Source organism: Trachurus trachurus (genome assembly GCF_905171665.1).
Source record: "Trachurus trachurus genome assembly, chromosome: 8".
Classification (NCBI taxonomy): domain Eukaryota; kingdom Metazoa; phylum Chordata; class Actinopteri; order Carangiformes; family Carangidae; genus Trachurus; species Trachurus trachurus.
The window spans coordinates 7,945,490-7,960,109 of NC_139905.1; the positions used below are offsets into that span (position 1 = coordinate 7,945,490).

Sequence of the window (14,620 nt, forward strand, 5' to 3'; positions counted from 1 at the left end):
TGTTATTGTCTGACCTTACCCTTTGTGTCTTCTGTATGTTGTACCATGTGATCTGCTTTTGTTTCCTTTCTTTATTTTTTTACTGTATAAAATACAAAATTAAATTACAAAAAGAAAATGTCTATGCACGAACAAATAAAAACGAAAATGAAAAATGAAATGAAGAAGAAGAAAAAAAAACGCCTCTTCATCCTTCATCGACATTTACTTTGAAATTCCGAGCCGGAAGCAGTAGAGTTAGTCGTCGCTCGGTTGTTGCTGGTGCAAGAGCCTAGCAAGGGGAGAGAAACCGTGGGAGAAGGCAGAAAACGTCTGATAAAAAAGAAGTAAAGTTTAAGGATCGATAAACATCTGGGACCGCGGCAGAAGGAAAGCGAACAGGTAGGAGAACTCGTCCCGCAGTTTCTGTCATTTACACTCACGCGTGTCGCCTCCTGCTAAAGCCCGAAAAATGGAGGAGAAATGTGGGTCCGTCATGAAGTAGCTGCACACACACATACACACATAGAGAGACACACACACACAGACACACACACAGCGCTGAATAAACAACAAGATCAACAGCAACAACAACAACAGCAGCTGCAGCAGCTGCACGAGCGGCCGAGCACGAGCACAGTCCGGATCATGCAGTTAGAAGAAAAAAGAAAAGAAAAAAAATCTGGGCCAGAGAAGCAGAGCAGAGATCATGAGATGGCTCCGAGGAGGGGGGGGGATCGATAAGGCAGAGAGAGCGGGGTCACTGCTGAGCTACGGCGGCTACAGGAGTTAGCATCGGTCGGTGTCATGCAGCAGCAGCTGGAGGAGGAGGAGGAGGAGGAGGAGGCTGCAGCAGCTTGTCTGGGTTGTGTTTGTGTGTTTTTACTTGCACATATGCAAAAATACACCCACCTCTGAATTAATTAAGCTGTCTTTGCATTTGCACTTTGTTATGAAGACATAAGACTGTTTATCCCACATATCATGGGACGTTTTTGTGGTTGTTACAGCAGCATTGTAGCTCACAAGGTAGGAAAAATAGTGCAAAATAAAAAAAGAAAACGATATAAAACAAACATATAAATATATATGTGCCAAATTATTATTAATTATCAAGAGTATATACAGTTATTTACAAGACACAATACTTTTTATTGATCCCACTTGCAACAGCAGCAAAGAAGTAAAGAAGTAAGGACTAAAAACATAAAGAAATTCACTAATATAACAAACAACAACAACAAACATATAAAAACATTCTGTACAGCTATGTGCCAAATTATTATTAATTATCAAGAGTAAAGTTATTTACAAGGCATAACCCCCTTTTATGATCCCACTTGCAACAGCAGCAAAGAAGTGCAGGATACATAAAGAAGTAAGGACTAAAAACACAATGACATAATTCACTATGTACATGTGTATACATATAATATAAATATAAAACAAATATATGTACAATATTATTTGAAAAGAGAAGAAAACTATTTTTACTTGCACAATTAATTATGCTGTCTTTGCATTTATATGTGTTATGAAGACATAGCCTAAGACTGTTTATTTATCCCACACATCATGGGACATTTTTATGGTTGTTACAGCAGCATTGTAGCACACAAGGTAGTGCAAAATAAAAAAAAAATAAAACGATATAAAACAAACATATAAAAAAAACAAAGAGAGAGACATATAAAGACAATCTGTACTGCAAATTATTATTAATTATCACCTCTGAATTACTTAAGCTGTCTTTGCATGTGTTATTATTAAGACATAAGACTGTTTATTTATCCCACACATAGGAAATGTATGTGGTTGTTATAGTGGCATTGTAGCATACATGAAGAAAAATGTGCAAATAGAAATATAAAACAAACATAAAAAAATAAAGAGAAAGAGATAAAGACATTCTGTACAGCTATGTGCCAAATTATTTCAAGAGTATATATGTACAGTTATTTACAAGACATGAGATTTTTTATTGATGGGAAATTCACTTGCAACAGTAGCAAAGACGTACAGGGCAAAAGAAAGAAAGAATTCACTATATACAAATATAAAACAAAGATATGCACTATTATAAATAGAGAAGAAAACTAAAAAATATACACGTTGTTTGGTGGGAGATGTTGCACAGTGTGGGGTTGGCATGAAAACAAGTAAATGTACAGTTTGTATGAATGAGCAAGGTAAAAATACACATGGATAAATTATGCAGAAGAGAAAAAGAACTTAAATACTACTGAGTGAGGTGGTGGAGAAAGTGGAACAGAATAAAAACTATATACACAGTGTTGGTAGTTATAAGTGTACATACATTACATTATAATCCAACATGGCCTCTTTCTCTTTCTCTTTGTGTTTCTCCAGGAATCACCAGCAACTTGGCAACATCTTTTCTCTCCCCTGGCTCTCCAGTGTGTAAGGACACCGCCCACTATTTATACACACTTATATATAGAAATACAAGTTATATATATTTAAATATATATAATAATAATATCATACCACATATCATACTTTAAAGTCACCCAGTGCCTCTCTACCTGTTAGATCATTATCTCCCCCCCGCCCCCCCCACTGCATCTTCACCAGTGCAAAAACTGATCTGATCACCAGCAAGACAGAGGAAACGAAACTCAAAACACTGAAACAACAGACGTGTCACAGAGCTACCAAAGTTTAAAACCATCTGTCACTGAGTTAACTTCAAACCGTCGACTCGTTACCCGCCCCCCCCCTCGTTGAGTTTGATGCCCCTCGGTATCGACCACCACGCCCACGTAACTCCAACTCCACTCCCTCCTCCGCTCGTCGTCGTCGTCGTTCATCATCATCATCAGCATCAGCATCAGCAGCAGCAGCATCGCTCTCTTCAAGTCGAGTCCGGTTGAAGACAGCTGGTAACAACCTAACAACACACAGCACTTAGCACCATAATGGCCTCCATCACGCAGTCCTCTGAGCCCGACATCCCAGACAACCACAGAGAGAGCTGGCTGGCGCTGCTTTCCGCCGCCGAGGTGTACTGCCAAAAGTCAGGCTGCGACCTGGCCATACTCACGGCCTGCAAGAAGTTCCGGTTGTCGTCCATCGGAGGAGGAGGAGGGGAAGGAGGAGATGTGGGGAGGAAGCGGGAGAGCGGCGGTGGCGGTGGTGGTTTCCCCCGGGAGTGTGACTTCTCCTACAGCGTGTGGGGTCAGGGCTTCCTGGCCGAGTCGGCGCGGCGCTACAAGGACGACATCGGCGTGCTGCACTCCACCTCCATGCTGACGGCCCAGAAACACACGCGCCAGGCCGGCGGCGACGGAGGAGCCAAGCTGATGGTCGACCTGACCGCCGACGCCGGACACAGAGGGGTGAGTTTCCTCCCCGACCCGGGGGTTCGCTCAGTCAGAGTGTAGAAAACCAAAATGTTATCACTAGGGATACTCCGATCAATCGGCCACCGATCATTATCCGACCCTAAACAGGTCGATCGGCGCCGATCAGAAAAGCAGATCGCGTGGTTTATTTTTCTAGTGAGTTTTTTTTGTTAGGTCACACACACACACACACACACACACACACACAGCAAGGTTATTATAGTTTTTAAATTTTCATTAGTTTTTATTTTTATTTAGTTTTTCAGTTTTCTTTTTTATTTCAGTTTTGTTTTAGTGAGTTCAACAAGTGATGAAGCAGTTTTAGTTTAGTTTTCATTATTGAGGAATTGGCTAGTTTTTTATTTCGTCTTAGTTTTAGTTTTTCAGGTTTTAGGAGAAAACCTCTGTGAGACCTCTGAAGATGTATGTATTGCAAGTACAAAGCAGCTGATACGACACCACTTGCCCAAGACAAATTTCCCTTCCGGGACAAATAAAGTTTATTTGATTGATTTGATTGATTGAACTTCCAGATTTGTGGGGTTTTTCCCTTTTAGTTGCATCCCATAATGTTCCCATCACGTTACATTCACTCTTACCTATCTGTGGCTCGTACTCCAAGTCGTCCCATATTGAACTGTGGCGTTTTCTTCCTGCAACTTCAGCATCTCTAAGAAAACTAAACCTAAGCTGATGTTATCTGACATTCAGTTTAGTTCGTTCTGCATTGTTCATTCTAGTTTTTGTTTAGTTCTCGTTTTTGGAAAAATTGTCATTTTTGTTTTTATATCAGTTTTTCACTGCTAGTTTTAGTTTTATAATAATCCTGACACACACACACACACACGCTGCTGCAGCTGGGCAGTTCCACATCCACTGTGATCTGGCTCAGCTGATCGTGGCTCAGATGGCGGTGAGATGTTCACATTCATAGTATGTGAGTATCTCACCGCCATCTGAGCAACACCTGCAGCTGATATGTGACACATATCAGCTGCAGGTGAGGCAAAACAAAAATACAATTTCCTTCCATGGTAAGGCTTTACTGGGGAAGAAATGAATTAGTTCATATATTGAAATATTTCCATACGTTTTGTTCCATCAAGTGGAACTAGTTTTGTGTTGCCATATAGTATTGGCTTGTAACGTTCAATTAAGTTTTGTGTTACTGATCGGAGCATCCGTAGTTTTCACCCACTATCAGATACTGTTCTCAGGAGAAGTCATGGATAAAAGAAGGTGCATATGGGGCAGATAAACTTGTAGATAAAGCTGTTATTGTCTTTTTTATTTTATCTACTGCTGTATTTTATATATTCTGTTTTTATTTTTCTAGTTATCTTTATCATTTCTTATTTTTTGGGTCCTAAAGTTGCCTACTAGTGCAGATACAAGTTTACCTGTATAGGAGAGAGTGTGGTTTCTTTTGTAATGATGTATGATGATAATTAGGTTTTTTTTTCTTCCTTTTTTCTGAATTTTTAAAATCTATTTATCTATATTACTTTCATTACCTGCTTGGATGATCAGATCAAATGATGTGTATACAATTTTAAGCACAACATGTATAACCTATTTTTTCTTCAATTAAAAAGTTTAATAACAAAAACCCCACAGTGTTCACCTGTTGTTGCTGTTGTTGTTGTTGTTGCTGCAGAGCTTCACAGGCGACGGTGGCGTGGGCGGAGTCAGTCCCAACGGGCGGCTCTACTCCCAGAGCTACCCGTCCATCTACAGCTCCGGGGTCGTGACCGGGCCGGGCGGAGGAGAGAACGGCAACGGCAACGGCAACGGAGAGAGGGAGAGAGAGAAGAGCTCGCTGGAGGCCGAGCGAGGGAGGCAGAGGTCCCAGATCGCCGACCTGGAAGAAGAATGTGAAGACGAGGAAGAGGAGGAGGACATGGACGAGAGGAGACCCTACGGCAACGAAAGTGCAGGTGAGGAGGAGAGACGCACACACTTTTGTTTCTGTCTCTTTAAATACCGTCTCTCCTGAGGATCGATGTCATCTTCATCTTCCTCATCTTGCTCATCTTCCTCATCATCTTCCTCCTACTGCCTCAGGTGTCTTCTCGATGGACGAGGACTCTCTGTCCCGGGACTGTGAGCCGTTCTTTGAGTCTGACGGGGAGGAGGAGAGCACTGATGGTGAGACTTTTTTTACTGACTTCATCTATATACGTATACTGTATGTACTGTATATATACAACATAACCCTATTGAACAAATTGCCGTGAACTACTTCCGGGTAGAAAACCAGCACGTAATTTGAATGAGAACAGTAGTAACGAATGAGAGTTTAGCTATATCATGTTTTTCACGCTCTATCACCATATAGACAAATCTGAAATGACTGAAGAAACATTACTATTTCTGTGTGCACGAGCAAAGCAGTTTTGTGTTGCTATGTGTGGTATTTATTCAGTTTGGGGGAATCACAGTGTCTAGAAAGCACCAGTGGCTCAGCTGACAGGGACAGCTAACAGCAGCTAAGCTAACGGCAGTAGCAAAGCTAATAACGGCATTAACAAAGCTAACATCAGGACGTCAACTCCCATTGTCGGACACGACATGAAACTACTCCAGTTAGCTCAATCATGTTGTAACTAAAATATTTTTTCATGGACCATTTATTGAGTCACTGAGTTATTAAAGTTAAACAGGTAGGCTAACCGTTAGCCTTGCTAATCTATGATAACCATTACTGATTACAAAAACGTGCACACAGAAATAGTAATGAGTGTCCAATCATTGGTTTTATAGACTTTTATAGACTCCAAACGGTGATATAGTGACGTGAAAAATGAGATATATACAGTATATAGCTACAGCGAAACTCTTGTCCGTCACTATTGTTCTCATGCCAGGTTTCTAGTACGTATGTAAGTATGTTAAACAACAAGGCGATTCGTTCTAACATATGCTGCATCATCATCATCTGCAGCAGGAGTCACCAAACCTGTTGGTGGATCTGTAAAACTTTCACTGTAGATCTAATATATCATATATCTATTAATATATCAATACTCATATCTGGGGATGTGAGTGTGCACTGCAGGTACATGCAGATGATCTGCTACGTAATCACTGTGAAGCCCTTTTCACATGGGACGCAGTGAGCGCACAGATCACCATTCACTGTGCGTGTGTTGCACAGCGCAAATGCTTGTGCACGCCGCTCTTGCGTGTTGTGTGAAGGTATTTTTTGTCTTGTGTTGTGAACAAGCTTGTTTCCCAGTAATAATGATAATGCGAACTGGCACACACATGCCCTCATGAGGTTCAGTATTTAGTCAGAAACTGAAAGTCTGACGTGTTGTGAAATCCTTAAAACAAGAAGCTGTGGCTTTTAAACTGAATTCTTGGAGTCATTCAGTTGAAATCTGGACTGAAGCTTTTCATGTTATTCAAATACAGTTTGTCCACATGTGGTGTTTTTCTTTTTCCCCCACTCTGGGTCTGAAAGAAGCCACTGATGAGCTGTAAAGAACAGAAACTGAATCTGACACCAAATAACAGAAGGTTTGATTCTGTAGAAAAATATTGACTGAAACAAAAAGATGAAATTACATCGGTCATACAGAAGAAAAACCACACACCTGCTCTGAATGCAGCTCTCACCTCGTCTTCTCCGCTGCACTAATGAAGCAGCATCAACATCAAAGATACACACGTTGTTCAGGTTTTACACAAATCTGAAGTATACAGGTGCATCTCAATGAATTCATATCATATCATGGAAAAGTTTATTTATGTCAGTATTTCAATTCATAAAGTGAAACTAATACATTATATAGATCCATTACACACACAATGAAACATTTCATGTCTGTATTTATTTAATTTATTTTAATTGTAATGATTATGGCTTCACATTTAAAGAGGAACTATGCAAGTCCGGTCTCTTTTTACTCCAAAGCTGTTTAATTGACTGTTCAGTATCTCAAAAAAAGGGGAATATTACAAAAACACAAATTATAAAAAGCATTTTTAATAAGGACATGTTGGCCTTCTGAAAAGTATGTCCATCTTTATGCACTCAATACTTAGTTTGGGCGATTTGACTTGAACAACTGGAAATGGACTTTTCTATGATATTCGAATTTATTGAGATGCACACTGCATTTAACTTCATTCATATTCTCACATTATGATTTTTTACATTAATTAAAGGTTAAAATTACAATCTGTGTCTTTTAGATTGTGTGATTTACATTCTGATGACCTCTGGTGTTTTTTTTTCCGTCTCAGGCTCTCTGAGCGAGGACGCTCCTCCTCCGTCCCGTGGGATGGCCATGGGTCACGGCATCTCATCCCGTCACGCCCACGCCACGGCTATGGCCCGCTCGCTGCCCGTGTCGGTGCCGGTGTGGGGCTGCAGAGGAGGCCGAGCCGCTCCGGGCGACAGCGGCAGCGGAGAGCGGGTGAGCACTGAGCACGCACAGCAGCACAGCAGCACAGCAGCACAGCAGCACAGCAGCACAGCAGCACAGCAGCACACGCTATCACTTTTTCTACAAAAAAAAAAAAAGGAACAAAGCTGGCGGTTTGCATGCTGGGATTAAAACGCTGCGCGGCCCCGTATCACAGAGCGAGATTAGTGGCTTAGCCGGTTATCTTTGGGCTTAAATCATTGCTTTCTGATGGCTTAAGTCTGTAACCGCGCAGATCGCCACAATAACCCGTTCTGCTCGACTAACCTGCTCCGGAGTCGCTCGGCAGCAGATTAACATCTCAGCACCATCACTCACATCCATCCATCCGTCCGTCATCCATCATCCTGCAGGATTTATTCAATAATCACTGTTTTCTTTGCAGCAGAGACAAAAGTAGTGAGTTAACACTGAACACTCACAATATTGAAGATCAAAGCGTTTTTTTTTTTTTTTTTTTACAGATTAGAGTCGCGTCTTCTGTGATAATTATCTCAGAGCTTCAAACAGACGATTTACCACCTCGACAACAGCACGATGTTCCTGACAGGACGAGGAGACTTTATAATGACATATTAAATCTTTTTACGCTCAAACAAGATGAGAAATAATTGGATACAAACGATTTTCTCACCTTCGCTTTTTAATAAAACAGGAAAATCTAATTTATTCCAAATGCGCTGGTTTAGTTTCATCAGGTGTGAACTTTTTTTTTCTCTTCAAACGGTTTTAAAATCATCACTTGTGTGTAATAGTTTTTAATTTCATTGTTTCATTCATGTCATTATGAGACGATGTGATGGACCAGATGGTTTGAGAAGAAGGTTAGGCAGATGTTTTTCAAAAAAGATACTTGATTGATGTGATTGGATGAATCATCCTGTGACATCATGACGCTGAAGATTAGACACAAACCAGTTTGTAAGAAAAGACACTTTGTTCATAAGAGGAATAAACATCAGAGCTGGAGGTCGATGATGGTGGAGTCATAATGACAAGGTAAAAGCCGACAGCTCAGTGTTTATCACAATAGCTTCTTTTGTCCCCGGTCGCCCATGGCAACGCAGGCAGCTCCACTTCAGTGATACAGGAGGCAGTTTATTCTGTATTTAGTTCTGCAGGTGAATGTTTAAAGGGATAGTTCAACATTTTGGCAAATTGTCCCATTGCCATAATCCCTATAGTCATAGCAGTAGGTTCGTTACCTTTAATTATCGTTGTTGCAAGCTATTTTTAGAACGGCGGAGCAGAGCCGCAAGCTGCTCAGAGCTACGCTACGGAAGCTCATGGGATTTCTTGGGGTTTCCCTCATCAAACTCATCAAATACACAAAAAAACCACAAACATCACTGTGGAAATAACCTGTGTTTTCCTCTACTATAGAATAAATATGTTAATGACAGCTGCTACATTTTAAAATGCCTTTATAATAACCTCCACACTCATTCATAGCTCTGGCTTTACCTCTGTGTTCATATCTCTATTAGTGTTTCTTCTCATCCTGTTTATTATATGAATCATATTAAAGGGGAACTATTTTATATTTTATTTAACCTTTATTTAACCAGGCAGAATCAATTAAGAACAAGTTCTTATTTACAATGATGGCCTGACAAGAGGCCTAAGCTTCTTGAGGGGGAGGGCGAGGGGTAGGGGGGCTGTGAGGGAGAAAAGATAGGTTAAAAGACAATAGCAAATATGCACAACTATACAGACATTCAGCAGAAACAAGACATAAAAGTTAATAACAAGGATATTCAAGGATAAAAAGAATTAATAGACAAGATTTGTACAAGCACAAGGGAGTAAATAGCCAAGGTTTTTACAGCACAACTATGCAAGTCCGGTTGTTTTTCCTCTGTGTTGCTAACCCTCCTCCGGGTCATGTGCATTTGTTTACAACAAAGGCGAGAAATCAATCAATAGAGCAGTAGATAACGTTATATATCATATACAATGTTACAACGTGTGCATTTGTGTAGTTTAATCTGTCATAAACAAGAGATTTCAACGCTAGGTGGAAGGCAGAGAGCCTCCATTCTCCCTGGAACAAGTTATAAGTCAGTTATTTAATCATCACAATTACTCCAAAGCTGTTTCATTAAGTTAAAAATGTAGCAGAGTTAAAGCAGAAGTAAGCGATCCGGTCGTTTTGGCTAATGCTGCGTTCCAGGCCGGCTTTTGAAACCGTAAATTACAGCTTCAAGTCACAACTTACGACTTTGTAGCGTTCCAGGCAACCCACTCGTGTTTTTCCGACCTGTTTTACCTGTGAAAGTCACTATAACGGCCACTCGTAACTTCCGACCCGTGAACTCGTACCAGATCGAACTGGTACGACTTCACAGGTCGGAAAAACACGAGTTACGAGTTTCCTTGAACGCACCATAACAGTCCTCGTCCCTACGTCACCACATTCACGGCATCCCTTGGCTGCACACACAGCCCTGCATGCCGTTCTCTCTCATTGGATAAAAACTGTAGGATACGATAAATGTTTTCTCCTCGGCTCAGAGCAGAGCAGAGGGACTGACAGACCCGTGTTTCAGACCAAACACTCTATTGGCGCATTTCCACTAGCACGGTTCGGCTCGGTACGGCACGGCTCGGCGCGCTATTGCGTGTTTCCACTAGCACGCAGTACCTGCAACCGGGTACATTTTTGGTATCACCTCAGCCCTGGTTCCAAGCGAGCCGAAGCGTTACTAAAACGTGACGTCAGCCGACTGCCTTCCACTGATTGGCCGATGAGTGTCGTCACTGGAAGCGACGACCGACAACAGAAATGTTCCTGCTGAAGCCTGAAGCCTGTTATTACCAGAGAATTTCTAATATTGAGACTGGCTCTGTTATTACGTGACTTTATTTAGTTTTAATATTTTTTCATGCGAGAAAGTAACTGTTTAGATCCCCATGTGCGGTTAGTTTATCCAAACGACGGCTGTTCAGAAGTTTGCCCCGATGTTTTTCGAGTGTGAAGCTCCAGGTCCGAGCAGCGACCGGTTCATCACAGAGGCAGCAGCCCGGCTCCTGACGTGCTCCGCCGGCCAGCCTACCACCGTCACCCTGAGGAGAAAACGACCGCTAATTAACTTACCCGATGGCTTTTAGAGGTTTACCACCGGCTGGTTAAACTCTTAAATGTTGGTCTCATTGATGAAATCTAACAATTGTGGCTGTAGCAGCAGTTTGTTTGTGGTTAGAAAGAAGAGCAGCACTGCCTTGGGGTCTGTACGCACAGAAAACACCACATTTACATCAATAAATAAATGTTTTACAATGAACCAGGCCAATCTCAGAGCTGGCTAGACTCTCCGGTAAGGCATATTGAACGGTTAAATGCCGTTAACGGGACGAGAGCATAGGAGTCAAAACGGCGGTTTAAAGCTAGCTACAGCGAGGGTAGGTTCACTTCCTGTTTACAAAGTAAAAGCACCAATTCTATCGTAATGGCTTTCCTCATGATAAAAGGCAACGGGTATTTTATTTTGTGAAAATAACCGGAAGTGCGTTGCTCACTACGGCTAGCTTTAGTAACGCCGACTTCGTCGAAACAAAATTGTAAACAGCTGGTATTTAGTCAGATTTTCAACACGTTGGGGATCTAAACCACTACTTTCTCGCCTGAAAATGTTTCAAATGTTGCTAAAGTTATATATTTACAGAGTTTAGAGCGTTGCTCGGCGCTGTGTAAATGACGTCACGGCGGCACTAGTGATACTCAGTTGTAATGGAAACACAACCAAACCGAGCCGAGCCGTGCCGTGCCGAGCCGTACCGAGCCGAGCCGTGCTAGTGGAAATGCGCCATATGTAAGTGATTGCTGTCGGAAGATATAACCATTTAAGACTTATATTAACACAAATATATCACTTACTTCTGCTTTAAGGTAATAAATCCTGCATAGTTCCCCTTTAATAACTGAAAGTGACTGAATCACACTAAACTGGTCCCAGGTGTCCAGGTGACCCACAGGGAGTCAGACTCAGTGAAGCATCATCATGACTCAGGTCTGAGGATGGCCCGAGGTCGTAACAGCTCAGTAGGTCGTTGTGAAACAGTTACAGGAACATGGTTGTTGTTCATCTGTGACAGAAGCCAGGTCTGACAATGAAACGCTTACGAAATCACACACAAAACAAAAACACACACAACAGGTTTTCATGACGAGGTTCAGGGCGTCTGCAGGTCTGGAAAAGTTTCAAACGGCCCTGAAATGAAAAAGGCCTGAAAAAAAAATCAAAAAGTCTTGGAAGTTATCAAAAAATATATAATTAAATTTGATTGAGTCAGCGTGTAAATCATTGTCAGTGCTGCTGATTACAGCAGATCGACAGCTCGTACCAGACAACTGCTGATTTCAGCAAGAAATGTCATTATTTTTTAACTCGATCATCATTTTTTTTTATTGGTTAATTCATCCATCCATTTTCTGCCTCTATTCTGAACCCAGATTGCCCCGTTGTGATTTATTATTTAATTAAGAATTAGAAAAGCACTGGAAAAATATGACATATGTCAACTGGTTTGTGGTTACTGGTATGCTTTAATCCTTTAGGTTTTGCAATTTGTGAATTGAATGTATCTAAATGAGACTGATTTTGTATATCAATGTGTCATTTCCACAGCTGCAGGTATCAATAAATCAGCAATAAACTTGGTGATTGGAACCAAATCTCATCAAATAAACGAGTAAATTTAAGATTTAAGAAAAAAAAACGTCCTCCACATCAAACACAGATCCAGTTTCCGTCGTCTTCCTGTGCTCTTGAATGCATCACCAGACGTCCAGTAAAGACAATAACACAATGAAACTCCTGATAATGAAGCGAGCGGTTGTTGTTGTTGTTGGGTTTTTTTGTTTGTTTCCCTGCCGTCAGTTGATGTCGGCGTGTTTCATGCCGTCTGACAAACAAACAATCCTCTCCTCAGTTTCCTGATGCAGCAGCTAATGACCACGACGGCTCCGTGCGTCCATGTGACCCTGTGATGTCAGTGTGAGGTCACTCTAGGTTAAAAAAAAAAAACATAGAGGAAAGGTTGAATTAAAAGAAAATGTAGGGATGCGCTAATGCTTTGACTGAACATCGGTATCGGCCGATATTCACCTCATTGCCGATGTTTATATATTCAGTGGCGTATTGTGCTGAGAGAAGCCTGTTTTTTTTTTTTTCTTATTTTTTGGGGGGGATGTGACTCCGCCGACACGAGAGCGCGTGCAAGTTCAATTCGTTAAAGTCAAGTGAAACAAAATGTTGTTTTTTTTGTGAGAAATTAAGATTTTTTTGGAGGAATAAACAACGGAGAAAAACGTCGATACCAGCATCAGTCATCGGCCATATTGTTATTTTAAAGGAGACATATTCTGCCTATTTTCCACAAATTAAAATAGTTCCCAGGTGTCTTAAAGACATGTCTGTGACATGCTTTGGTCAAAATACCCCAAGGATCAAACATCACAGCTCTTTTCATCCTCTCAAAACAGCCCTGTTCAGAGCGGCTGGTTTCGGTGCCTGTCCCTTTAAATGCAAATGAGACACTGCTTGCCCCGCCCCTTCTACTGGTCCCAGGTAGGGGTGGGGTTATGCAAATTCGAAAACTAATGACATCATTGTCTGACAAATGAGGGAACAGCTTGTAAAACCACATGAATTTCAACCTAGGGAGCCTGAAAATTACAGTTTTTTTTGTCAATTCTCACTTTTTGGCGGCCAGAAGGCAACAAAACACCCAAATATATGTTAAAGAGCCTTCAAAAAGTGATATTTCCATAATATGTCCTCCTTTAAACATTGCTATTGGCCCAGAAAGTTCCTAAAAATATGTGTGTTTGTTTGTTTATTCCCTCAGGTGGGCTGCGCTGACCTGGAGCACATCGCCGCCAGCATGAAAGCCCTGCTGGCGCCCGGAGCCACCGACGGGACGGAAATGTTCGGGGCGCTGCCTCGGCCCCGGCTCAACACGGGGGACTTCTCCCTGAAGCACTGAGGCGAGAAGAGAGAGGGAGACAGAGAAGGAGGAAAGAGAAAGAGAGAGAGAGAGAGAAAGGGATAGAGGGATCGAGCTATAGAGCGATAGAGGATGAAAGGAAGAAAAAGGTGGGGAGGTGTCGTCGTGGCGACGGGAGGAAGGAGCAGTGTGAAGCTTGTACCTCCGTTTATTTCTCACTAACCAAAATTAACGGCACGCGCTTCGAGGAGTAACCGAAAAGGACAAATGTTGTTATGAACACTAGTAACATTTTCAACACTACCCTCCCCTCCCACCCCCGTCACTACACACACACACACACACACACTCACATACGCACACACACTCCCCCAAACACTACAACAACAGGATTGGACGGTCTATTCCTTTATAAAAGGAGCAGAAACCCAGAGAAATGTCCGACTTAACCTGAAGCTTGTGGCTTTTCGAAATGTGAGCGGAGGACACCAGCACCTCCTCATAACAGCCTCTGTACTTTTACTTTTGCCAATGAATGACTGACTGATAGAATGATTGTAAATCAATACCGGGTTATTGGGGATGGTATTTTTTCTTCTTTTCTTTATTTTATTTCTTTTTTCTTTTTTTTTTTCTTCTTTTTTTTTGCTCCAGATGTTGAAGTGGTTGCATGATTGAGAAAGTGGCTGTGACTGTGTGAGTGTGTGAAAGAGAGAGAGAAAGAGAGAAAGAAAGAGAGAGATGGTTTGATTTAAAACAGGAACAAATGTCCGTCTCTGACATTTAAAAAAAAACTACAAAAAAAACAAAACAAACAAATAAATGTTCCGTTAAGTACTTTTATGTTTCGAATAAAGGAGCAACACCAAGACAAGAGAAGAGACTGGTGGTGTT

General features: G+C 41.5%; 1 protein-coding gene across 2 annotated transcripts; it reads left to right on the forward strand.

The window, feature by feature from the left end:
* The first annotated feature begins 240 nt into the window (after window positions 1-240).
* akt1s1 (AKT1 substrate 1 (proline-rich)) lies at window positions 241-14,620 on the forward strand. Of its 2 annotated transcripts, XM_083977358.1 has the most exons (7): window positions 241-381; window positions 2,350-2,400; window positions 2,533-3,338; window positions 5,002-5,281; window positions 5,409-5,492; window positions 7,596-7,768; window positions 13,628-14,620. In XM_083977358.1, exons 3-7 carry the CDS (start codon window positions 2,919-2,921, stop codon window positions 13,763-13,765), a joined length of 1,095 nt encoding a protein of 364 aa, XP_083833484.1. In that variant the 5' UTR covers window positions 241-381; window positions 2,350-2,400; window positions 2,533-2,918; the 3' UTR covers window positions 13,766-14,620. The 2 variants fall into 2 exon arrangements, with proteins under 2 accessions (XP_083833484.1, XP_083833483.1); XM_083977357.1 differs by having other exon boundaries at window positions 2,350-3,338.

Bases quoted from the DNA above. Each gene is read 5' to 3' on its own strand.
- akt1s1 (XM_083977357.1), top strand. From the start codon at position 2,919: ATGGCCTCCATCACGCAGTCCTCTGAGCCCGACATCCCAGACAACCAC. The intron at 3,339-5,001 runs GTGAGTTTCCTC...TTGTTGCTGCAG, and splicing joins CCGACGCCGGACACAGAGGG to AGCTTCACAGGCGACGGTGG. The intron at 5,282-5,408 runs GTGAGGAGGAGA...CTACTGCCTCAG, and splicing joins CTACGGCAACGAAAGTGCAG to GTGTCTTCTCGATGGACGAG.